Raw genomic sequence first — 25,851 nt, forward strand, 5'->3', positions numbered from 1 at the left:
TAGAAAGAAATTCAATTATAATGATAATATTTGCTTTAATCTAACATGTCAATCCTTCATTAAAGGTCTGCATTTTGAGCTGCTGGATCCTTTGTTGCTGGAGCTGTGAAACATGTTCTAGTTCTTCTATTTTCTGCTGCTTATTCCCTCAGAGTTTTAACTGAGGTCTAAAAACGTGTTTTTAGTTTATATTTAAGCTTAATACATTATTTTCTGCAACTGAAGAAAAAAAGTAAGAATAGAGAGAGACAGACAGACAGATAGATAGATAGATATATATATATAGAGAGAGAGAGAGAATAAAAATAACAATTCAGAGTACAGCTATCTGCAAAAAGACATCATCTAGTAGCAAACCAAAAACCAATCCGCTCCTTTAAAGACAAAGTGATTTTAGGTTTTAGAAAACTTTCATTAAGAAAAAGAACATTTGTCAAAGTAAAAAGAAAAGAGACACAGGTAGTAGAGTATGGTTTCAATGGTGCTCCAACCAGCACCATTGAAGGGCCCAGTTTCAGCCCAAAGTCCTGAGCTGAGTGTGTTTTATTCTGCTGTGGGTCTGCAGCTGCTGGAGGCAGAGACGGTGCAGCACATCTTCAGCAATAACTACCAGCTGTGCAGCGAGATATCGGAGAGCGTCCTGCAGCACTTCATCCACTGCCTGGCCACGCATGGCCGCCACGTCCAGTACCTCAACTTCCTCCACACGATTATTAAGGCAGAGGGCAAATATGTGAAGAAGTGCCAGGACATGATCATGACAGAGGTGAGGGAATGAGGAGACCCCGCTCTCTGAGCGCGTCTGTTGCTTTGTGAAGCTGCCGTCACAGCTCCATGTCCGCTCGCAGCTAACCAACGCCGGTGATGACGTGGTCGTCTTCTACAACGACAAAGCCTCCTTTAAAGTCATGCTGGATCTGATGGCCGAGAGCAGGGAGGGGGTCAGCGAGAACAGCCCACTCAGGTAACTATGGCAACTTCCTGTGAAAATACCAGGTTACAGGTGTGAATTAGCTGAAGGGAGAATCAATTCTATGCCCTTTCCTCAAAATGTGTCTCAGGTTCAGAGTCTGAAAGCCGGGTTTGTGTTTTCTTACTGCAGTTTCATCCACACGGACCTCTTTGTCCCTGTGCTTTGTCATAAACATTCTCAGTCTCTGTTCCGCCTGTAGGGGGAGCCACATAGTGTCAAAGCGGCTGGAGTTAGTAAGGGAAAGGGCACTTTGTACACTGCCTCAGTACTTTCAGAGCATGCAGAGCAGTTTAGCTCAGAGAATGCAGAGCAGTTTAGCTCAGAGCATGCAGAGCAGTTTAGCTCAGAGCATGCAGAGCAGTTTAGCTCAGAGAATGCAGAGCAGTTTAGCAGGTCACATCGAGCTTGTCACAAAACACATTGGCTGCAAACGCTGGACTCATCAGCTTACTCTAAGGTTTCCCCACGTGGCATTTCATTTTTAAGTCCAGCAATTTATCTTAGCACTAACTTAAGACTTCCTGTCTGCTTGACTATTCATGCTCATCTACGTGGTTCACTCCAATAGCAAAGGCTGCAGCCAATCAGGTTCACCCACCCTTATTGTGATCAAAGATTTATGCAGATTTGGCTAATTCTGTCCTGTACAGAAGACCCAGCACGGCATGGCACGGCACAGGCCGGCCATCAACATAACTAAAGCTGGGGAAAATACCCTTTTTCTCACTGACCAGCACAAACATTCCTACACATCTTTCAACATCACATTTATCTACAGGAGGCACTTGACGATTTGGATACAGTTTTTTAAAATTAGATGTTGACTAAAAACTGAATGAATCTATCATTAATATATATCAATGTGCAGAAACAGGGGAGCAGCCTGACTCCAGAAAACTCCAGAAACATCAGGATTGTTTGTGGTTCTCATTGACGTCCTTGCAGTGATCGTGAAGGTTTGCTCAACCCTTCAGTTGCTGTGTCCTCCTCAGGTACCACATCTCTCTGGTGGAGCTTCTGGCTGCCTGTGCGGAGGGCAAGAATGTCTACACGGAGATCAAATGCACGTCGCTGCTGCCGCTGGAGGACGTGGTCAAAGTGGTGACTCACGTCGACTGCATCACTGAGGTGACGTGCGAGCCCTAATCCTTTTTTATCTCTCGCTGCACGACTGCTGACTTACATCTCTGCAGGTAAAAACAGCCTACGTGAACTTTGTGAACCACTGCTATGTGGACACGGAGGTGGAGATGAAGGAGATCTACACGTCCAACCACATCTGGAACCTGTTTGAGGACTTCACTGTGGACATGGCTCGGGTAACTGCCGCACCACAGCCAATGTACATCTGCCTTTACACTAAAAAACACAGCAGTCGTGATGGGTTTGATGTGATGTGGTGCCAGTCTTTGGTCCAACAGGTGTGGCTCTTCTGGGAAGGTTTTCCACATGTATAGGAGTGAACATGACTGTTCTCCCCGAAGCAACTTGATCAGGTCAAACTCTGATCAAGTCATCGTCTTTGCTCTAAATATCCTAAAGATTCTTCATCGAGTTGAGGACTTTGAGCCAACCAGTCCAGTGTTTCCACAACAAACAAAAGGAATTCAGCTTCTGAGAGGAATCTAAACAGGACCACAAAAACCCAAGGCCCAGTTTGAATCATTTCTGTACTTTCATCTAAACCCATGAATAAAACGAGATCTCCATTGAGGTTCAGTTTATCTTTAGAGCTACTTTGGAAGTCGGATAGATGGGTTTTGGCTTTTCAAAAGTTTAGAAAGCCTTCACCTTCTGGATCTTTCATCAACTGTTTACATCCAAACACGTTTCCAACTTTTAAGATAGCAATTTTCTGAAAAATTTGCATCAAGTTGTTTTTTGCCTCTAAGCTAGAAGATGCGGATGAAGGTATTTTAATTGAACAGTTTGACATCTAGCTGACATAGAAGATGTTGTCATGTTGATTTAGAACCAGCATCTCTCTAAAGTCTGTGACAGTTTATTGTTTCAAACGGATTTAAACTGGTTTTCAGTCAAAAATCGTCAGGAAATCTTGAAATCCTCTGCAGGGTTTGGCTGCTTTGCAGTTCTTATGTATGTTTCAAGATGTCCAGTTTTTGCTTTCAGTTCATCTGAGCTTCCTCTTCACTGATCTTTGAGAAAATTTTCCCATAGGTCTGCAATAAACGGGAGAGTCGGCTAGCGGATCCGGTCCTGGAGAAGTACATTGTGAATGTGGTGCTGGACACCATCAATGCCTTCTTCAGCTCCCCCTTCTCTGAAAACAGCACCTCCCTGCAGGTAAGAAACCGCACTGACATCAGGGACGGTTGGCACAAAGCTGTTTTTCACAAGCAGATTCTATGAAGTAGAAAAAAATAAAATTTTCTCTAACAGATTTCTTCTGTAGGTAAAACATATGCTTACTTCATCACAAATACATGAATATTATGATTTTAGAGTCAAAGGCTGTGAATTATTAACAATGTATCATCACACAGATGTGTATTATTGTGTACGTTTTGGCTAAAAACAAATCCTGTAAATGTTAATGAATGAATTCCTATGATTTTTACAGGAGAGCTCGAGTATAACTTCAACAATGATTGATAAAAACCACAGAACCAGAGATTTGGGCGACAGTGGCTCAGGTGGTTGAGCGGGTCGTCCAATGACCGAAGGGTTGGCGGTTCGATCCCCGCTCCCACCATCCAAATGTCGCTGTGTCCTTGGGCAAGACACGTCACCCTCCTTGCCTCCAGTGTGGCTCCACTGGTGTGTGAATGTGCATGAATGTCCCAGTGATGGTCAGAGGGGCCGTAGGCGCGAACTGGCAGCCACGCCTCTGTCAGTCTGCCCCAGGGCAGCTGTGGCTACAACCGTAGCTTACCATCACTAAGTATGAATGAGGAGTGGATGAAAATGGACACACTGTTAGCGCTTTGAGTGTCTTGAAAAGCGCAGATAAATCCAATCCATTATTATTATTAATATTATTTGAAAACTAACAGTTTGTTTCTGTTCACTCACTGCTGTTCAATCATCAGAGTTCTTCAGAATTGTTTAAACCTCTTGGTTTTGTTCTGTAATCAGAACAGAAACTGTTCTAAAACCAGTTTACACATTTTTTTGTCCTGTGTTGGTTTTTGAATGGGGGACAGAACATGCTCACTAGAATCACATCCATCATGTAGTTGTTTGTGTTTTGTAATATCATTCTTTGCATCATGAATTGAATGAGTCAAGCTGAAGGTCTTCCTCTCTGTCAGACTCATCACACCATCGTGATCAAGCTCCTGCAGTCGTGCATCAGACTGCTGGACTGTCAGTGGCTGCAGCAGCAGCACAAAGTTCAGGTGGATGCCTGCATCAGGACGCTCTCCATGACAGGTGATGCTCAGACCGCACCTGTCATCTCACCTGTTATCATCACTTTCTGTGCCCTGCATCATGTTCTTAGCAGCTTTTTATGTGTCCGATACGGATTTAGGATTTCCTGACATTCATGTTTTCCTCTCACTTGTGTTCATATTCAAAACTGTTGAGATAGTTGTTATTATTACGAAGCATAGTTTGTTAGTGCGCTCAAAAAGGTTTCTCAAAGACATTTCTGTAAACCTTTAACTAAAGTACGGGAAACTCCTTTTATAATTAAAGTGCTAGAAAATGTTCTTTTTAGGTCTTTTTTGCATTGCCCAGTTGGAAATACACTGAAGAACAATAACTAAGGTAGACAAAAACACCTGATGGATGCGGGCGTCTGTAAATCTAGGAGTCATTTGAAGAATTCAGAACAATGCCCCTGCATCAGTGCTTCTCAAATAGTGGGGCGAGCCCCGATGCGATACCAGGGGGGTCGTGCAGCAGCAGCGGCCATAGGCACAGGTAATTCGGGCAATTGCCCGGGGCGCAAACCTAACGGGGGGGTGGTGGTGACAACGGATTAGTGCTTGGAAAAAAAATCTGCACTAATATTGGTTTCCTATTATCTGTTATATCACAGAGTTTGTAACAGCCTGAAACTGTGAACTGATGTCCCTGCAGCTGCTCCTGTCTCTTGTCACACAGAAGGAAAGGGGAGGGGTAGTGGGCTCAGGCTGAGCAGCCTCTATTTCAGGCACTTTAAGCTTCTTCTCCGTTTTAGATTATAACAGGGTTTCTGTGTGGCATATTAAAGTTAATATTTGTTGAAAGTGGATTTATATATTGCTTTTTTCTTTTTTTAATGTTAAAAGATACACTTTTAGGTTTACTTACACAATTTTTATAGATACTAAACTAAGACAGTACAGACCAAAAGTTTGGACATGAATGAGAAGGTGTGTCCAAACTTTTGGCCTGTACTGTATATTGTCACTAGTGTGTGTGTGTGTGTGTGTGTGTGTGTGTGTTTGGGGGGGTGTTAGGGAGGGCGTGAAACACTTTTCTTTCTCATAGGGGGGGCTTTGCAAAAAATAATTGAGAAGCACTGCTCTAAAGCGATATGCATCCTTTACATTATTTTATATTGATTGTTCTAAAGTTTTTTGTGGACAAAAGTCACCAAACAGAAGTGCCAAGTCAGTCTGTAAGAGCCTGGAGTAACCGATTGTCCAAAAAAAAAGGATTATGTTGCTTATCATCAAGGCTTTCTCTTAAACAACATATAGACTAGCTAAAGAATTATTTAAAAGTATACATGAACTTGGTTATGATTGAAGACCTATGCAGATACAAAGCGACCATCAACCTAAGTACAATTCCATCACTGGAGTTCAAAGGGTGAGACTAACAGACAGGTGTGGTTTTGTGTCACGAGGCTTTGACTTGTTTAGCACACCACTAAGTAGTCAAAGAAATTTAGATATTCTGTACAACACTGTAATGAATAGCTATTTGTATATCAATGTCTACAGAGATTCATAGCTGCTCTGTGTAAAACACATGGAGTCATTTCATCAGAGTGCAAATCAAAAATTCAAAACAGAACCAGCGATATATGGATGTTTTGTTCATGTATTAATCTGTTTGATTTACTATTTAAAATTTCATTTTTCATTTACCAATTCAACATGCAATTCAGGCTTTTAATTGGAAAAATAGAATTCGATATTTAAAAAATGACGTTTTAAGTTAGTGTTTGCTTTAAATTCACTTTAAAGTTCCTTAAATTAGGTTGCATTTCATTTTCCATGGTGTTTTGGTATTAAAGTTCAAAAGAAATAGCAAAACAGCCACCCCTCCACCTTGGGCAAGTCCTGCCACTACTTTCTTTTTCGGTAGATCACTGAATCACTAAATTGAATTGTCATTTTTAAATATTAACATATCAAGTGCAAAATTTATTTTAAAAATGTATGAGCAAATTCAAGGTGATTGGATTGTTTTGTTGCAATATTCGTGCTTTGATTGCTTGAAATAAACCATTAAAATGAAAATACATTTTGCCAAATGTATTTTCATTTTGGTACCAAAACCCCATCAAAATCGAACATGCAGTGGATATTGCTGTTATGTAATATTTTAGGTCTACAAATTTAAGATTGAATTGAAATTTTTTGTCTTAAATTGTAAATTTCAAAATGCGTTTTCAAATTGCAAAGTGAATTGGCACTTGAGAATTGAATATCACTTACAATTATGGGTTAGAAAAACTTTAAAGCATAAAATGAAATCCAAAATTAAAATATTTCACCTTGATCCACATATAAACTCCAGAAAGGCCAAAGATAGTGCTAATGTACAACAGCACCCTCAGTCAAAGGTTACATTGAAAAGTGTTGGAGCAAAGCACAAAAGTAAACTGGCAGCAGATAGTAGGGAGAAAAAAGGCTCTGTATAAAAGTTTTTAGCACAAAGAAAGCTGGAAAGGTGTTTTTGTTTATTTCTTTTTGTCTTCCTTCTTGTTTTTGTGCTCAGCTAAGAGTCGCTCCATCGTTGTTCCCCCGGAGGTTGAATCTCACATAAAGCAGATGTCCGCATCCTCCTATAATACTTTGTCCCGGACAAACCCGCAATACAAATCGGTTTCCCGCTCCTCTAGACCCATTCCTTCCAGCAACCCCTGGGACTACAAGAACATCATCGACAAGCTGCAGGTAAGCCAAGGCTCCAACCTCAAGGAGAAAGCAGGAAGCAAGCCTTTGTCATCTCCAGCTGAAATTCATCTTCATGAATTAGAACCAAGAATCTGTTCTGGTGTGTGTGTGCACAAGAAATAGGTATATTTTTTCTAGATCACATTTATCGAAGTCATTCAAGCCATTCAAAGGCATATTTTTTCATGTAGAGCACTGTTTGTTTCTGCAGCAGCATGGAATGGAACGCACAAGAACACGACCAATCACCAAATCTTTACAGAAACTGTTGTCCTCTGTCTGCTACTCAGGAAGTCATCAACACTTTGGAGGACCGCCTGAAGCCGTTGGTAAACGCTGAGTTGTCGGTGTTGGTCGATGTCCTCCACCAGCCAGAACTGCTGTTCCCTGAAGGAACCGATGTCCGGCGGCGTTGCGAGTCTGGAAGTTTTATCTCAAAGTGGGTCCTCTAAGTCTAAACTCACAGCAGTTAAGATGGGCTGGTGGTTGTAATGAACGTGCGCTCTGCAGGTTGATCCAGCACACCAAGGCGTTGATGTCCACTGAAGAGAAGCTCTGCATCAAAGTCCTGAAGACTTTGCAGGAGATGCTGATTAGAACTTTGGACTTTGACGAGAAGGTTGGTCAAATTTTGATAGAGATTTAGGAAGTTCCATACAGCCTGCAGTTTTAGAACAAACCCAACACAGTCTAGAACGTGAAACCAAACTCTTTATCCAAACAGTTTATCCAGGCTGGGGACAGGCACAGGGAGACACAGACATACATAGTTTGGCAGTATTTTAAGAGGTTTCGCCTGTTTACGTGTGACTAGGGGTGTTGGAAAAAATAGTTTCGGCGATATATATATCGCAATAGTTCATTTGGCGATACTTGCATCGATTCAAAATGCTGTCAGGACGATCTTTATTTAATTATTTCTGAGCATCCTTCAGCTGATTTGTTATTTCTAATTATTAATATTTCCAGGCTTTGTTCGTTTTGTTCTGCAGCATGTCCATAGTTGTACAATTTTGACAGAAATTATTTTTATGGAGAACAAAATATTAAACGTTATTTAAGGGGTAACTTGATTTATTCTGGATTAATATTCCTTTCTGTTTTTATTCATATTTATGTTAAAAAAGTTCAGTTTAAAAGGTTTAAAAGTTTAGCTTTAGTGTGTTCAGTAAATGTTTATCTTGTTTGGCCCAAAATCTAAAGTGTGTTTTCAGTTTAGGCCCTCTGTGTGACTGAGTTTGACATCCCTGTTATACAAGTTTATAAATTTCATGCATTTTTTGTGTAAAATAGCCAAATAAAGATAGGGAACATAGGGAAGATGGGGGGGGGGGTTACTCGCCCTGGGAGTAAGTTAGTGTAGAACCGCCACTGCGTGTCACTCAGTCTGCACATTTTTCCCTCGGGTGAAAACTGGTCATACGTCAATACACCTGGAAAAGGTGAGAGAAGTTGTGGTTCTTTACATTGCAATTAATTAGTGATTCATGCATCAATTATGTCATTTTAACCAGATATGTGCGTTGTATACGCGATGTACAACTTATACATCGGTGGCACATGCGTGAAAAGTCTGTTAGGCATACGTGGAACGCTGGTGGAAAACCACAAATGTGCTGATGCATCTTTTATGCAGAATTAACGTAATAATTGCATATAAACGCTGAAAAATCCGCATAAGCATCATAATTCTCAACCGACCAAAACTTTTGAGCAGAACAAAACTGAATTCACGTATAGACCGGTCAGCTGAAACCCTCGACTGACATCTGCACACATCGATGAATGATGAACGCAAGCAACACTTATGGGTTACGTATATCACACATGGATCACGGAAAACCACAACGTTTCTATGAGGAAAATACGCAAACAGTACATAGTGGCTGTGTGACACGGCCTTAAGAACTGGAGCTCTGTTCAGTCTTTGTGTGGATGACTCACCGGAATAGATGTTCACTCTCGTTGCTTTGTTTTAGGGGCTGTCACTGCGGAAGGTTTTACTGCAGAACTACCTGTATCAAAACCGAAAGACTGACCTGCCTGAACTAGGAGCTGCAGGTGAGCTCTGTCCTCTGGACACTTCCCCTTGACCTTGGCAGAGTGTTTCCTGTCAGTTGAATGAACATGGTCAGAAGATAAAAGGGTTTAACACAGCGGTTGATTGACTTTTGTTTGGGTTGGAAGGTTTTCAAGAAGAGACATTAGTTTATATGGGTCAGGTAGCTCCATTTTTTGCTAAGAATAAACACAAAAATACATGTAAGAAGTGAATTTTGTGATGCTGTGCCTTGACATTAGGAGGCGAGCAGGAGCGCGACTGGGCCACAGTGGTAGCAGTTCAGTGTCGTCTGGACCGAGAGGGAGGAACAAAGCTGTTCACGGATCTGGTGATGAGCACAAAGAATGACAAGATCTTCCAGGAGAGCATCCAGCTGGCCATTTGTCTGCTGGAGGGAGGAAACACTGAGATACAGGTGACCCACCTGTGTGGATGCACACTACACAGGGGAAAATATCAAAATATAAATCTGACCATGTTTTTCCCTTGTTAAAAGCAAAAAAAACCTGGTAAGGTTGTAGAATTTGTCTCGGTAAAATGTCTTAAAGTAAAATGTGATGGCCTGCCTTTATAAGACACATTGAAATTGTGAAAGGATCTAGAAACACTCATGTTTAGGTACATTTGAATTAACATGTTTTAAAATAAACATGTATCAAAGCAGGTAAATAGCTCCCCTCAGTTATATATATTAACTCCACAAAAGTCTGACTATCATTTTAGACCATAATCATTTTAAAATAAGACTGAATTTACACACTTCAGATAAATGTGTCCTAAACATAAATTATGACTCAAATAACATTTTCCACAAATCAGGAGTCTATTTCTTGAACCAAAACTACTGTAAAATAAAACTGCTTAAAAATATTATGGAAAGTAAAAACACAGTGGTTTCATTTGAGATATTGCTTAAAATAAAGAGCAAATGACTCAACAAAATTCAAGATTTATTTTCATAAAATGTCTTACTCTAAAGTTATATGTTAGTTTTGTTTTATATCAAGAGTAATAAGATATTTAAATGTAAAACTAGACAGAAAAATGTTTGTGTTTTTGCACCATCATTTTCATTCACTGGAATTTAAAAGCTTTACTTGTTACTTTATACATTTTTTTCTATGATCATCTTTCATGGTTTCTTCGGAAATAGTTTCTGCAGAGCCACAGGAGTTCATCAAAAATTCACCTCTGGGTGGTGGGCGGGACCATTGGCACAAAGCAACCCCGCCCCCTTCCCCATCATCTATCTGTTTACACGATCTCTTGCTAGCTTACAGCCCCTCACATCCCAACCTGAATTTATCAGTGCAACACAAATGGCAGCAATATCGTAGCTTTCCAGCCGTACAGTTTGGATCCAGATTTCAGCTTAGATGAGGAAAACAAAGACGAACATGGATCTATTTGTCTGTAAGTGAATGCAACAGAATGGAGCAGAGCAGGGAGCTTGTGACTTACTAGTTGTAGCTTCTACGTCCCTTGTACAAGCTTTTTCCAGACTTTTTTTGTCTGCTCCTGATTCCTATCAATATCAATAAAGAAATTCTCAGAAAAGCTATTTTAAACTTCATTTTCTTTATATGTGTCCTCTAACACCAGAGAAATGGGTTAAAAACACAGAAAACACAAAATTGTGGATAGTGGATCCTTCAATATTTCCAAAATTTTCACCAGTTGAGTGAAAATATAGTTTTTAAAGTAACTAGAATTCTGAAGGTGTTTTTAATTCTTGTGCTATCCTAGACCCTTTGACATTGGAAGTTGGGTCATCTAGACCCACTAGACAGTGCTCTGAACCTTTTTTCTTCAATGATTTGTGATCTTCACTGGTGCAGCGTTAGAAATAACGGGGGGGGGAAATGGTTGTCCTCTGGACAACCTGGCAAGTAATATTTGGTTGTAAAATTGGTTGTTAAAAATTTAGAACACTTGTATGGACTGGGACTAGTACAGCATTCCAAATATAAAGTGATGAAAAGTTATAATATGATATAACATCTATGTCAAATAAACACGTGTGTAAATGATACCATGTTTACATTGTGCGCTGCAGTAGCGGTAAAGATTAATATCCCTGATCTTTTAAACAGGACATGCAGGTGCAATGTTGTCATTTTTGACAAGTAATTTCAGACGAGTTCCTCCAGGGTTATGTCATCATCATCAACGTCCGACTCAGTCTGCTGAGGCTGATGCCGCTCACGTCTTCGGGCGTACTCGGTTCGTTCGGAAGTCACGTGACATTGTTCGTGTACACTCGGTTTTATCCTAAAAAGTCGGACGTCAGTTTCCCAAAAACTTTGAAAAATTGTCGAGAAAACCCAAAATGTTAAATAAAAGACCAGGTTGTCACACAGACAACCATCAGGTTCATTTTTGGTTGTCCTCCGTGAAATCCGGTTGTCTCGGACAACAGGATGACCGCTTATTTCGAACCCTCTGGTGTCCATGGATTACATGAAAACTTTCCACCTTTATTCACCTTTGTCATGGTAGGGAGAACACGTCAATGGTCATCTTAACCCCACAGAATAGCACAAGGGTTAATCTTTCGTCTTCCCATCAGAGAAGGAAACCAAGGTCTGCTGCAGAAGATGTGCTTCATGCAGGCAGGAACTGTTGAATTAGGAATTATGTCCCTCTCAGAATCCCTTCTGCCAAACAAACTGCTTTCTGTTGACACATCTTGTCTTCCTACAGAACTCATTCTACAAGCTGATGATGGGCGACAACAAGTCAGAGAAGTTCTTCAAAGTCCTTCATGACAGAATGAAGGAGGCTCAAACCGATATTAAAGCAACGGTTTCTGTGAACGTCGGGGAAATGACACACAAGGCAGACCAGAAGGGGGGGAATAATGGTGAGCTCCGTCAAATCTCACTTAGTTTAAGCTTTTGTGGAAAATTTACATCCTGTTAAGCTTCCCGGTTTTGTGAATTCAGCAAATGGTGCGTTCAAAAAAATGTGATTATATATCCATATAGTGAGGCAAAAAACTATGTAGTCAGTCACCAATTGTGCAAGTTATTCCACTTAAAACAATGAGAGAGGCCTGTAATTTTCAACATAGGTAAACTGCAACTATGAGACAAAATGAGAAAAGAATCCAGAAAATCATATTGTCTGATTTTTTTAAAGACTTTATTTGTAAAGTATTTGGTTAATTACAAAAGTCCAACTTAATACTTTGTCATGTACTCTTTGTTGGAAATGACAGCAGTCGAATGTTTTCTATAAGTCTTCATAAGGTTTTTACAAACTATTGTTGTGAGCAAAACATGATTTTGAAATGTTTTTATGAATTTGGTTGAAAGGTTTAAAATACATCTTAGTACCAAGATGTGAATTTTCTGGATGCAGCTCAGCCTCCTGTGTTACTTTAGTGATGGTTTAACACACTAATGTTTTTAATTAGCTGTTTTGAAGCATCATTGTTGGAGAAACGTAGCAGGCGTGTCAGTTTAGTCTGGATTTTATTGGGAAGTTATACGTTTAGCTGGAAAATTAGGTGACATGCTGCTCTTGTCTTGCAGTTCAGGGATTGACCATAAATACATAATACTGTCACAGGGATTTGTTTCCCCTTTGTTGAACATATTTCAGTGTTTAAAAGTAAAACTTTCTTCTTTGTAGTTTGAAATAGTCAGATCTCTTAGAAAAGGTTACATTTTTGCAAAGTTACTTTGGCTCATCCATGCGCAATGAGCCTGTTTATGCTCCAATCTTATATGAGGATTTGTAATTTGTGATGGTTTCATTTGTTTGTTTGTTTTGATAGTTAATGTTAAGCTATTTTAAAAAGCTTTTGATTGTCATTATTTCAGTATGCCTCATTTTGGTTTAGAAGGATCTATGCTGTCCTAACACAGTGCTGCTTGTCCTTGAATCGGTTTTCTTTCATGTCCTGATGGTTCCTGGTCCAGAAGATCTTCTGCTGTTGAACCAGGGCGAGTCCATCGCCCCCATAGCGGGAGCTTCGGCCCAGCCGGCAGGGGAGCAGCGTGAGGGGGAGATGGAGATGGGCCCAGCCGTGACCATCATGAAGCCCATCCTGAGGTTCCTGCAGCTTCTGTGTGAGAACCACAACCTCGACCTACAGGTAAGCCCATCGCTAACTGACAGTCTGTGGGATGATAGGATTATTACTGTAAGGCAGTGTCCCCTTGCCGCCCGCCTCCACATTGGGCCCGGCCCCCTGAACAATATTAGACGCAGGTTTTTTTCGTTTTTTTTCTCCCACTCTGGCCACCTAATCGAGTCTAAGGCCGAACTCTTTCCCTACCCCTACGGCTTCTCCCTACCCCTAGGGGGCATCTTGAGGGGTGGGGTTGTCCGAAATAGTTTCTTTGTAACCCTTGTGCTATCCTAGGCACTTTAACGTTGGGAGTTGGGTCATCTAGACCCACTAGACAGTGCTCTGAACCTTTTTTCTTCAGTGATTTGTGATCTTCACTGGTGTCCATGGATTACATGAAATATTTCCACCTTTATCCACCTTTGTCATGGTAGAGAGAACGCGTCAATGTAAGGGGGGGTTATCTAAGATAGCACAAAGGTTAAGGAGGAGAACAAATCTGAACAGGCTGGGCTCTTACCTTATCTTCTCATGAAAACTAAAAGATGAACTGCAATTGAAAGTAGAAAAGCTACAATGTGTCTGTGTCATGGACATGGTCCGCGTGGTTTATGTGCTGGTCACGATATCGCCAGTCTGTTCTTCCTTCTGACTTTATCCACAAATGGTACAGAGCAAAACGACCAGTATGAAAACTTTTTATATTATCTACTGTATATCATTTGTAAATCAATCCTGACAACAGTATTGGGCCAAAGAAGCTTGAGGGAGACCTGCTTGACACTCACGCTGTGGATGTGGTCAACTTAGCCAATTTTGCTATAATTTTTTCTCATTTTTAAATTTTTTTTTAACTTGTCCTGTCCTACAGCTGAGCAGATGTAGGCCTCTTGTATTGGATAGATTTTGCTGTTACGACAGGGCGTTGTGGATCTTCTGACACTCGAGGTGCATATTTGTATAAACTACTTTATATAATCTAGGCTAAACTTTATTTATATTGATTACATTGGAAGAAAGATGTTTTTACGTTATGAGTCAATCACCAGACAGATGGAGATTTATGCCCAGCTGCAGCAGAAGACAAAAGAATCGGACATTTTTATTATCACTGGATGAGAAACAGACGTGCGGGACCCAGTGCAGACGCTCATTTTTATCCGTCAGGTTAAACACAAACTGTGAGATGTGTGAGGAGCTGCTCCAGCCTCAAAGGGACAATGATGGGAGAGGATGGACTATTTACTGGCTATAGTTGTGAAATGTATTAGTATTATTTTTCCTGACTTTTTTCTATGAAGATCAGAAATGTTTACGTTTAGAAAGTCCCTGCAATTGTTGCACTTTTTCTGTTAACCTACAAACTGATCCCCGTCCCACATCAGAGAGGAAAAAAGATGTGTGGCCCTCACAAGAAATGTTTGTACTTAAGTGCTTTACGGAAAGGAAAAGGCTTCGACAGCAGAAAATGACATTTTATAAGTGACAAAATATGCATTAAAAAAGATAAATACGGTGAAGATGATTGATAAAAGAACCTTAAATGAAACCTTTAGAGGCCGATACTTCAAACAGAGATAGATTAAAAGAGAGGCACTTATCTATTTAAAATATTCAATCTGAATTACTCAATTATTTTAAACTATATTTAATGCTGAGAGAAAGATCCACTTAATACAGAAAAAATTTTTTTTTGGGGGTTATGTACGTCACAGCTTTCCTGTTTTTTGAAAAGATTTTAGGGGCAACTAGAACGCAGCTCTTCAATGTTGCCTTTACTTTTGAATATGGTTTTGTAGCTACATTTTAACTACTATTTTATTTGAACTTCCCAGAGTTTGATTATTCTTAACAAATGTGTTCATATTTTCTTGATTCCAGAACTTCTTGCGCTCTCAGAACAATAAAACCAACTACAACTTGGTCTGTGAGACTCTGCAGTTCCTGGACATCATGTGCGGCAGCACCACTGGAGGTCTGGGCCTGCTGGGTCTCTACATCAATGAATTTAATGTCCATTTGATAATCCAGACCCTGGAGACACTCACAGAGTACTGCCAGGGGCCTTGCCAGGAGAACCAGGTAAACGGATTGACATGGAGGGATAATGCATGTGTAAGACTCGTTTGTTGACCGGTATTTTCATGGATGCAACACAGGCTAAGAGAGCAGTTCTTTTCTGAATCCTGGAGGATATTAGAAGGGAGAAACATGATTTTAAAGACCCACTTTGATGAAAATTGTGTTTTTTGGTGTTTTAACATGTTCTTGTAGCATTTTTCTGATGATGGGGGACATTTGTAAGGAAAATTTCTGAGTATTTCTTCATCGTGAGTCAGGCGAAGACAAAAAAATGCCGTTGAAAAAAGAGCATGATTGAAATCCTGGGAACTGTTTTGAATTATTTAAAATGATCAAGCTACAGTGATCAACTTGGACGAGTGTGGGCAAAAGTTTCTGTATTGGATGAAGTCATCATTGAATGGATCTTAGCAATGTCTGTTCAGATGCACAATAAATACACAGCTGGTGCTACTCTAGTGTCTGTCACTGAATGATCACATAAACTGATGTGTTTCCACTGATGGAAAACATTCTGTTCACCAACATTTGATTGGGTTTGTTAGGACGACTGGACCTGACATGGATGCCTTTAACTGATTAATTGAATGATTGAGATTTGGCTTCAGACAGGTGGTCTGGAAGGACAGCATGTAGGATAATAAAGGAGATGTGGTTGGTTTTAGTGAAGAGCAGAGAATCATCAGCATAGTAATGGAGGGGTCATTGTTACCTTTGAACATCCCACACTAACGAGATCAATGATGTCTGTTTGTTTCTCAGACGTGTATTGTGACTCACGAGTCCAACGGTATCGATATCATCACAGCTCTGATCCTGAACGACATCAGTCCTCTGTGTCACTATCAGATGGAGATGGTTCTGCAGCTGAAGGTAAGCAGATCCAACTGCTTCATCCACTCAGTCCAAGCTGAGCTTCGTGCCACAAAGCTCTATGAAACTCGATGTTCTCTTTGGTTTTCAATGAAGACATAATCTCACAACAATGTTACACCTACCATTAAAAAAAAATAAAGAGTTTACTCCTGGCCATACAAATTCTCTGCTATTATTTTTGCCTTGTTGCCAGGACAACGCCTCCAAGCTCCTGCTGGCCCTGATGGAAAGTCGTCACGACAATGAAAATGCAGAGAGGATCTTGTTCAACCTGCGACCACAAGAGCTGGTCAGATTCTGAGAGAAAATTCCTTTACAAGAGCCGACACAGATCTAAGGTTGCCATGAGGGTAACGGCGTCTGTTCACAGGTAGAGGTGATTAAGAAGGCCTACAATCAAGACATTGAGTGTGAGGAGATGGAGGTTTCTCCTCTGGAGGTGGGCCACAACATCTACATCCTGGCTCAACAGGTGACTGAACACAGGCTCCTCAGTGAATGGACTCCCTAAAGATGAAGCAAGAGCGCAGAAGACAATCATAGTTCTTTGTTTTTGCAGCTGGCGAGACACAATAAAGTCCTGCAGAACCTTCTTAAACCTCCAAAAAAGAATGTAGAGGGAGAGGAGGGCATCTCTTCAATGGTCAGTGTCCCTCCACCCATTCTTCCATCCCTCCATCCTTCCTCTGGACTGTGTCTTCTCACCAGAATGTAACAAATCTCATTTCCCTGCTCACCAGCTGAACCTGAACAACAGGCCGCTGTCGCAGATGTTGGTGTCCACAGCTCCTGCTGAGGTGGTAGAGCAGGACCCTCTGGAGTATTACGAGCAGAAAACTGCACAGATAGAAGTATGTCAGATCTCCACCTCTACTGCACTTTGGTCTGTTCCAGAGAAACCAAACAACACGAAAAACACTTTACATTAGACTCTCCTCATAAAAGCAAGTCCAGATGACGATAATAAATCTGACAAAAACCACAGAAAATACCTTTTTCAGTTCTAAAAGTTATGTGGGGGAACTCAATCCTAAAGTTAAGTCACGACATTTGGACTTGAAATCTTCTTTCTTAAAACATTTCGACACCCGTCAAGCCACTTGGATGAGTGATGAAACGTTTCAAGAAAGAAGATTTTAAGTTCAAATGTCATGACTGAACTTTAAGACAACGTCACCTGGACAAGTGAGAACCTTCACCAACGTTGTAGGATTAATCAAATCAAGCTAGAGGAACTCTAAAACTGATCACCACCATCAACACCTTGAAGTTGAACTCTACTTTGATTTACAGCAGAGATCTTCAGTCACCAAACATTATCCATCAATCAGCTACTACTGTTTAAAACGTAATGCGATTACAGTAATTGTATTGTAACTATTCCCTTGGGTATGTCTGTGATCCAGGTTAGCTCCATATCAACCCTTTTTTTTAAAATCAAGATGATCTGGACCTGGTTTTTCAGAGAAGACATTTCGCCTCTTATCCAAGAGGCTTTTGTGTTCTATCCTGGAACGATGCACGCACTAGAGTTTGTTTTTAACTCCTAGGACGAGGAGTTTCTTTTTGTGATATCGGCAATCTGAATGCTAAAGGAGAACAAAGGCCTAGAAGTTAGGGTCTCTTGACCAAACAGTCAGTAGAAGCCATGACGACGGTCATGAATCCGCAGTACACCTTCGTTTAAAAGGTAACTAACCACTCCTTTGAGGACAAGGATGTGCATTCTTGGCCTTAGTTCTTTAAAAGATGCCCTTCCCGTTATAAAAATACACCATAAAACTTTTTTTAAAATTGAATTATTCTTCTAAATATTAGAAAATTAAGCGAATCAAAATTTATCAGGGGCTGCACGGTGGCGCAGTGGTTAGCGCTCTTGCCTCACAGCAAGAAGGCCCCCGGTTCAAGTCCCGGCTGGGGGACATGAAAAACACAACATCAACAGGGGGCCTTTCTGTGTGGAGTTTGCATGTTCTCCCCGTGCATGCGTGGGTTTTCTCCGGGATCTCCGGCTTCCTCCCACCGTCCAAAAAAACATGCTACATAGGTTGATTGGCAACTCTAAATTGTCCGTGAGTGTGAGAGTGAATGGATGTGTGGTTGAAGATATTCTACCCTGCGACAGACTGGCAACCAGTCCAGGGTATCCCTTGCCTATGCCCAAGTGGCCGGGATAGGCTCCGGCAACCCCGTGACCCCGAAAGGGAATAAACGGTTAAGAAGATGAAAATTTATCAGACAAGAGACTTAATATAAAAAGGGAACATTAAACATTAAACGCCTAACTTTCTAAAAATGAGTGGGACAAAAACACCTATCAGTCATTAAGACGCTATTCTAATTATAAGGGATTCATTGGAGCTTCATTTCCATCTCAAATCTAACCAAATGTAGCCGCTTTGTGGTAACTACGTTTGTTTATTCCAGCCAGCAGCTGAAGCTGAGAACCTCTTGTGTTGCACAGAATTCACTGTCACAATAAGGGTCATGTGATTTGTGGACTTTAAACAGTTCAAACCTGCTTCTGTAGGCCTGTTAGGATGAGCATCTTCAGCAAAGGGAACTGTGGGAAAGATATTGTCAGATATGGATCAGAATCTGGGATTTTCCACTGGAAAGGTGTATTTATCTTTAATTTAAAACTCTGTTCATCTCTGTGTTCAGATTGTTCGTGAGGACCGCAGCATGGAACAGATTGTATTTCCTGTTCACCCCATCTGTGAGTTCCTGACCAAGGAGTCCAGATTGAGAGTTTTCAACACCACGGAGCAGGACGAGCAGGGATCAAAAGTCACGCACTACTTTGAGCAGACCTCCTTCCTGCATGGAGAGATGGAGTGGCAGAAGAAACTAAGGAGTGCGTGCTCAGACACATAAGTTGACCATCTCAGAAATGCCTTAATCAGAGGGGGTTGTCAGTGTTACTGCCATCTAAACTGAAGACCCAGAATGCCAACAAAGACATAAGTTTGTACCTTTTGGGTGTCTGTGCAGGTATGCCGATGCTGTACTGGTTCTCCAGGAGGATGAGTCTGTGGGGGACGATTTCCTTCAGGCTAGCAGTGTACATTAACCTCATCATTGCCCTCTTCTACCCCTACAGTTCTGGACAAGGTACGAGTGCAGGCTCTGCTGCTGCAGTCAGAGAAAGAAAGAAACAAGGAAAAACACTACAAAATGTTTAAGAAATAATTAAGAGTACTGATGTTGCTGCTTACATTGTCAATAATTCAGGGTTTTATGCATTTAATGGGTTATTTGAAAGCAGCAGAAAATGAAATGAGCAGAAATCACACTTCATCAATGCTGAGAGTTGAAGATGTTCAGTTAAAAGAACAAAGTTTCTCAATAGAAGCAGATATAAAAACTAAAAGCTCTGAGCCTGCTAAGAACAAAAAAAAAAAAGAATTAAAGCGTCTGAAGAAAGTGCAGCATATTTAGAAAGGAGCATGTTCCTAACTTGTGGAATAGAATATAGAATAAAACATTATTGATCCCACAAAGGTAAATTACAGTGAAACCATAGCTCTATTAAAACAGCAGATCAATAATAAATAACACTAAACAAACCCTAAAAAGTTAATTGCAACAATAATCATTGTCCAGGGTCTACGAGGCGTTGTAGAGTCTAATAGCTGACAGGAAGAACGATCTGTGAACGCGCTCCTTCCTACAGCGAGGTGTTTACGGCTTCGGCTAAAGGAGCTTCTCAGTGCTTCCATGGTCTCATGATGACGATGATGATGAAGAGGATAGTCCATGGTGGATGATGTATGAATTAACTTACATGAATTAGTGTGTGAAGTTTGCATGTTCCCCCTGTGCATGTGTGGGATTTCTCCGTGCATTCCAGTTCCCTCCTACTGTCCAAAAACTTGCTTCATTGGTTAGTTGGTGACTCTCAAGTGTCCTTAGTTGTGAGTGTGTGTAGGAGTGATTGTGTGGCCCTGTAACAGCCTGGCAACCTGTCCAGGGTCACCCCGCCTTAACCCTGCAGTAGCCGGGACAGGCTCCAGCAACCCTGTGACCCAGAAAGGGATATAGTGGGTCCATTAAGACAATGGATGGATGGATGGATGGTTGGATGGATGAATAGGTGGATGGATGGTTGGATGGATGGATGGATGGATGAATAGGTGGATGGATGGATGGATGGATGGATGGATGGATGGATGGATGGATGGATGGATTGATGGATGAATAGATGGTTGGATGGATGGATGGATGGATGGATGGATGGATGGATGGATGGATGGATTGATGGATGAATAGATGGTTGGATGGATGGATGGATGGATGAATAGGTGGATGGTTGGATGGATGGTTGGATGAATAGGTGGATGGATGGATGGATGGATGGATGGATGGATGGATGGATGGATGCATGGATGAGTAGGTGGATGGATGGATGGATGCATGGATGAATAGGTGGATGGATGGATGGATGTATGGATGCATGGATGGATGGATGGATGGATGAATAGGTGGATGGATGGATGGATGGATGAATAGATGGTTGGATGGATGGATGGATGGATGGATGCATGGATGGATGGATGGATGGATGCATGGATGGATGGATAGATGGATGAATAGGTGGATGGATGGATGGATGGATGGATGGATGGATGAATAGATGGTTGGATGGATGGATGGATGGATGGATGGATGAATAGGTGGATGGATGGATGGATGGATGGATGGATGGATGGATGAATAGATGGTTGGATGGATGGATGGATGAATAGGTGGTTGGATGGATGGATGGATGAATAGGTGGATGGATGGATGGATGGATGAATAGGTGGATGGATGGATGGATGGATGGATGGGTGGATGGATGGATGGATGGATGAATAGGTGGATGGATGGATGGATGGATGAATAGGTGGATGGATGGATGGATGGATGGATGAATAGGTGGATGGATGGATGGATGGTTGGATGGATGGATGGATGAACTTTGATGCTTCTGTGGAGACTTTGGTACATCATGAGCCAATGTTAAATAAAAGCCTCTCTGAGGTCTGAAGGGATGTTTAATTCTATAGGACCATCCTGCAGAACAAGTCATTCATGATTGAATAACATATTTATCTGTGTCCCATATCTCCCCCGCAGGAGCGATTGATGATTCCCTCCTCCTGATGCTGTTCTGGATCCTGACTGGTCTTTCAGTGATGGGTGTGTTCTCTCAGCGGTACGGCCTGCAGCCTCTCACCGCCGCTCTCATCCTCAGGTCCATCTACCATCTGGGTATCGGCAACACACTCATCCTTCTGGGGTCACTCAATGTAAGAAGCGTGGAGCCGAACTGCAGCACAAGAGCATTCCACTCAAAGGATGCTGATTCCAATGCTTCAGTCATGTTTGACTCCACCTGATGATCTGCTTCCCTACCTGTCTGTGTCTCTAGCTAATCAATAAGGTGGTGTTTGTGGTGAGTTTCGTGGGAAACAATGGAACATTCATTATGGGCTACAAGGCCATGGTGATGGACGTGGAGTTCCTCTACCATCTGGCGTACGTTTTGACCTCCATACTGGGGCTGTTCATCCATGAGCTCTTTTACAGCATCTTGGTAAAAGTGCAGACACAGTAAATCGTCTGGAGCGTAGCCATCTTTCATTACAGCAAGGAAACATGGTTTGTTTTTGTCCTTTGTGCAGCTGTTCGACTTGATCTATCGGGAGGAGACTCTGTTTAACGTAATCAAGAGCGTGACTCGTAACGGACGATCCATCCTCCTCACAGCCCTGCTCGCTCTTATCCTTGTCTACCTCTTCTCCATTGTGGGTTTCCTCTGTCTGAAAGAGGACTTCATCATGGAGGTGGACCCTCTGCTGCAGATCTCTACTGGTAGGTTACTTCTCTGAATTGATGTTTGATGAAATATCCAAGTTTATCCTGAGCATATGCATTTTTTTAGGTTCTCAGCAGAGAGAAGCTCCTCAGGATTACCTCAATTCATGCTCTGGAGATGGAGTTGGCTGCACTGCAGAGGTCAAACCAAGTGTCACTGAGGTGGAAGGTAGGAGCTGAGAAATGCCGTCTACAAGTTTTGTCTTCAATAGCATATTTTTTTTAATGTATGACTACATTTTGCTGAAAACGTTTTTTAAAAAGTAATCTGAACTTTTTTCAAGTAGGTGGTCCCCAAACCTGGGGCTGCAGACCGGTTCTCGTCCATAAAGGAGAACCGACATTTTTTTCTGTTTTATTAATAATCTGATTCTAAAGGAAGTATTATTTTGAAAACCTACTAGAGTCTCCTCACCACGTCATTCTGGACGCATGTCAAGTCGCTCCATCACGTGTCAAACATACACCCACTGCTTTTTTAAAGCGGCTGATGTGGTTTTTGTGTGTTTTTCAGAGGAATCTAACTTGGAGCGTGCATGTGACACACTCTTGATGTGCATTGTTACTGTACTGAACCACGGACTGAGGAACGGCGGTGGAGTTGGCGACGTTCTCCGCAAACCTTCCAAAGATGTGAGCAGCACTTCTTTCTGTAGCTGTGATCTGGGAATGTCAGTGTGACCCTCACTGTCCACGCTGTGAGCTCCAACTGATGCTTAAGAAGAAACCCTGGGAGTTGCAGGATTGTCTGTCATCATTAGCTTTGTGTGACAATAACCCTTATACTATCTTAGATGACCCCCCCCTTGCATTGACGTGTTTTCCCTACCATGACAAAGGTGGATAAAGGTGGAAAGATTTCATGTAATCCATGGACACCAGTGAAGATCACAAATCATTGAAGAAAAAAGGTTCAGAGCACTGCCTAGTGGGTCTAGATGACCCAACTCCCAACGTTAAAGTGTCTAGGATAGCACAAGGGTTACAGCGGTCTGTGTCCTGAATGAGATTCGGGACCACTGCTTTAATTTGAGGACATTTTGTGCTACGGTTGTTGCTAACCATTGCTAGCTATTCACAATACCACTTGGATTTGCTGATTTCCAATCAGATGCTGCATTTATCAACATTTCCCGATTAAATTAGTTTCTCTGCGTCCCCATCCCTCCTCCCTCTCCCGTGCACAGGAGCCGTTGTTTCCGGCTCGAGTGGTATACGACCTGCTCTTCTACTTCATCGTCATCATCATCGTTCTCAACTTGATCTTCGGCGTCATCATCGACACCTTTGCCGACTTAAGAAGCGAGAAACAGAAGAAGGAGGAGATTCTGAAGACCACGTGTTTCATCTGTGGTGGGTAGATGTTTCTCACTGACTGGCCTGGGGTGGTAACCCGTCTGCTCACTGCAGAGACTTCTTCTGCAGGTCTGGAGAGGGACAAGTTTGACAACAAGACAGTGTCCTTTGAAGAGCACATTAACATGGAGCACAACATCTGGAACTACCTGTACTTCATCGTCTTGCTGCGTGAGAAGAACAAGACAGACTACACAGGACCTGAGAGTTACGTGGCACACATGATGAAGGTATGAAACCCTGAAACAGTGGACTCAAAAGAAAAAACCTGGAGAAAGCATGTGAGTCTTCACTTCTGTTCCAGAACAACAATCTGGACTGGTTCCCACGGATGCAGGCCATGTCACTGGTGGTGACGGACAGCGATGGCGAGCAGAATGAAATGAGGATTTTACAGGACAAACTGGGATCGACCATGAAGGTGGTGACGACACTGACGGCCCAGCTGACCGAGCTGAAAGAGCAGGTCAGTCCCAATGTGGAGAGGCTCATGTGGCTCATGTGGCTGTGAAGACTTCCACCAAAGGGCTGCTGCTGCAGAGAAGGTGTTCATGAGACACTGAAGAATTCAAGGTTTGGTGTTTGGAAAGACATGAGTGCTTTTTCACGTTTGCACACAGGAGACGTTTACCCTTCATGATCTCCAGGGTTCGTTTGTAGCACTGTAACGGGCGGCCGGGGTGCAGTGGTAGGGCGTTCTGCCTCTGATCGTAAGATTGCAGGTTCGATTGCTGCCTTGCACGCCCATGCGTCGAAGTGGCCTTGGGCAAGACACTGAACCCCACCTTGCCCCTGGTGGAAGGTTGGCGCCAGGGCTCGGCAGCGGTAAGGTAAAGGGCTGCCACGCAGGAATCCAGGGTTCAATTCCCGGAGGGGAATAAACAATGGTACTGGGCAAGCAATTCACATCACCCAGTGAGGGTCCTTGGGCAAGACCCTTAACGCTACTGCCTCCCGGGCGCGGCTCATCTGCAGCTCACTGCTCCCCCAGGGGATGGGTCAAATGCGGAGAACAAATTTTGCACACCAAGGTGTGTTACAGAAAGTAGCACTTTCTTCTTCTTCTTTCTTCTTCTTACTAGCTGCATTCTTCCCATCAGCCTGTTAGACCTGGGTAATGCAAACAAAGGTCCGTGTTTCATGATGGGAAATAACCCAAGAAAAGCAGCTGGGTGTGGTTAAAGAGCGAGCACTAGCTCCTTCTGACTAGAGCAGCTTCTGTTTTCAGTCAGATAAAGTTAACACACTCGAAACGATCCAACCTTTTTTTGAGCTATGCTTCTTTAGATCTGAGCTGTGGACTGTTTCCTCACTTGTAAAGCTACGTTCACAACTCCCTCACCTACATCAGTGAAAAGTCTATGTAAATGCATAGAAACGCACGTTTGGGGCACGTTTTGGATTGGAACTATTGTGTTCACGCATGTTTCTACAACCATTTTTGGCCTCTACGAACAAAAACACGCTGCTGTAATTCTATGACGCCAAGTTTTATATTTTGGAATAGAGCAAGATTTGCAGCACTTTGACATTCTGCACCCAGCCTCTTCCAACTGAAGGTGGTGGACATGCGTTAGTGAACAGTAGAAAAAGAAGAAGCCCCTCCCTGCTTGTCCAGTGAGGACACCATTGGGCTAAATATGCATTCTGAAACATGTCTGTAGTTTAATACCCAGAATTTGCACCACTGGTTTGCTTCAGCTGTTGTTTTCTCACAGAAAGCTTTCATTCATACTGTGGTGAACTAAAACCTGCATTCTCAGCAGAACAGAGTGTGCTTGTTTGGTCCACACCAGAGTCCGGGTCTCATTTTCTCCTGCTGACCAAATGATTTAGAGATTCTTTCCTTCAGGTTCGGGGACAGTTTCTATCAAAGTGACGGTGGCATTGATCAGTACCTTTGGATTGGAGTCCTGCTTGTGATGCTGTGTGTGTGTGACTGACTTTAAACATGACTGTGTTGAGGAGGAAGCTCCATGTGAGCCTGTTAACTCATCGGGGCATCTGTAAAGTAGAGGTAGAATAGCTGTTCCCTCTGTTCCCGTCTGTCTGCCCACTCTGTGGGTACCTTTGATTTGAAAACATGTTTGAGCAGGAACCTAAACCTGCACTGTTCTGGCTGGCTGCATGACTGTCAAGTTTGAATGTGTGTGGCGGAACGAATGAGACTTTTGGCCTTAAAGGCCCACTCTAATGAAAACTGTGTTTTTGTTGTCTTCAACATGTTCTTGTGGCATTTTTCTGATGATGGAGACCATTTATGAAGCCTCAAATGACATTTCTGAGAACTTTCTTATTCAAATCATTGTGAATAAGGAGCAGATGAAAAAATGCTGTTGGAAAAGGATCTCATTTGTGATGTAGAGCATTTGCTCGGCGGGCCGCAAGCTTCCTGCTCAGCTCCACTACACAATGGTGAGAGGAAGAGGGGGCGGGGTTAGTCTACACAAATGGCCCCGCCCACATATGCTGGGGAATTCCA

At 42.2% G+C, this 25,851-nt stretch overlaps 1 protein-coding gene across 3 annotated transcripts in view; it reads left to right on the plus strand.

The window, feature by feature from the left end:
• Positions 1-25,851, plus strand: part of itpr3 (inositol 1,4,5-trisphosphate receptor, type 3) — a 90,364-nt gene that overhangs the window by 62,875 nt on the left and 1,638 nt on the right. For 2 of the 3 annotated variants that reach the window (XM_023957006.2, XM_023957008.2), the window contains 29 exons: positions 566-766; positions 849-964; positions 1,966-2,101; positions 2,167-2,292; positions 3,152-3,277; positions 4,246-4,366; positions 6,875-7,053; positions 7,344-7,492; positions 7,564-7,672; positions 9,033-9,114; positions 9,355-9,530; positions 11,819-11,978; positions 13,042-13,217; positions 15,075-15,275; positions 16,038-16,148; positions 16,345-16,440; positions 16,522-16,623; positions 16,711-16,794; positions 16,892-17,002; positions 18,816-19,008; positions 19,146-19,265; positions 21,273-21,445; positions 21,568-21,732; positions 21,821-22,010; positions 22,081-22,182; positions 22,528-22,646; positions 23,201-23,366; positions 23,439-23,599; positions 23,674-23,835. In XM_023957006.2, coding sequence (XP_023812774.1) covers positions 566-766; positions 849-964; positions 1,966-2,101; positions 2,167-2,292; positions 3,152-3,277; positions 4,246-4,366; positions 6,875-7,053; positions 7,344-7,492; positions 7,564-7,672; positions 9,033-9,114; positions 9,355-9,530; positions 11,819-11,978; positions 13,042-13,217; positions 15,075-15,275; positions 16,038-16,148; positions 16,345-16,440; positions 16,522-16,623; positions 16,711-16,794; positions 16,892-17,002; positions 18,816-19,008; positions 19,146-19,265; positions 21,273-21,445; positions 21,568-21,732; positions 21,821-22,010; positions 22,081-22,182; positions 22,528-22,646; positions 23,201-23,366; positions 23,439-23,599; positions 23,674-23,835 — 4,113 coding nt within the window. The remainder of the gene's footprint in view (positions 1-565; positions 767-848; positions 965-1,965; positions 2,102-2,166; positions 2,293-3,151; positions 3,278-4,245; positions 4,367-6,874; positions 7,054-7,343; positions 7,493-7,563; positions 7,673-9,032; positions 9,115-9,354; positions 9,531-11,818; positions 11,979-13,041; positions 13,218-15,074; positions 15,276-16,037; positions 16,149-16,344; positions 16,441-16,521; positions 16,624-16,710; positions 16,795-16,891; positions 17,003-18,815; positions 19,009-19,145; positions 19,266-21,272; positions 21,446-21,567; positions 21,733-21,820; positions 22,011-22,080; positions 22,183-22,527; positions 22,647-23,200; positions 23,367-23,438; positions 23,600-23,673; positions 23,836-25,851) is intronic. The other variant, XM_023957007.2, reaches the window with a different exon arrangement.

The sequence above is a fragment of the Oryzias latipes genome, chromosome 7 (genome assembly GCF_053564925.1).
Source record: "Oryzias latipes strain Hd-rR chromosome 7, Olatipes_Hd-rR_3.1".
Classification (NCBI taxonomy): Eukaryota; Metazoa; Chordata; class Actinopteri; order Beloniformes; family Adrianichthyidae; genus Oryzias; species Oryzias latipes.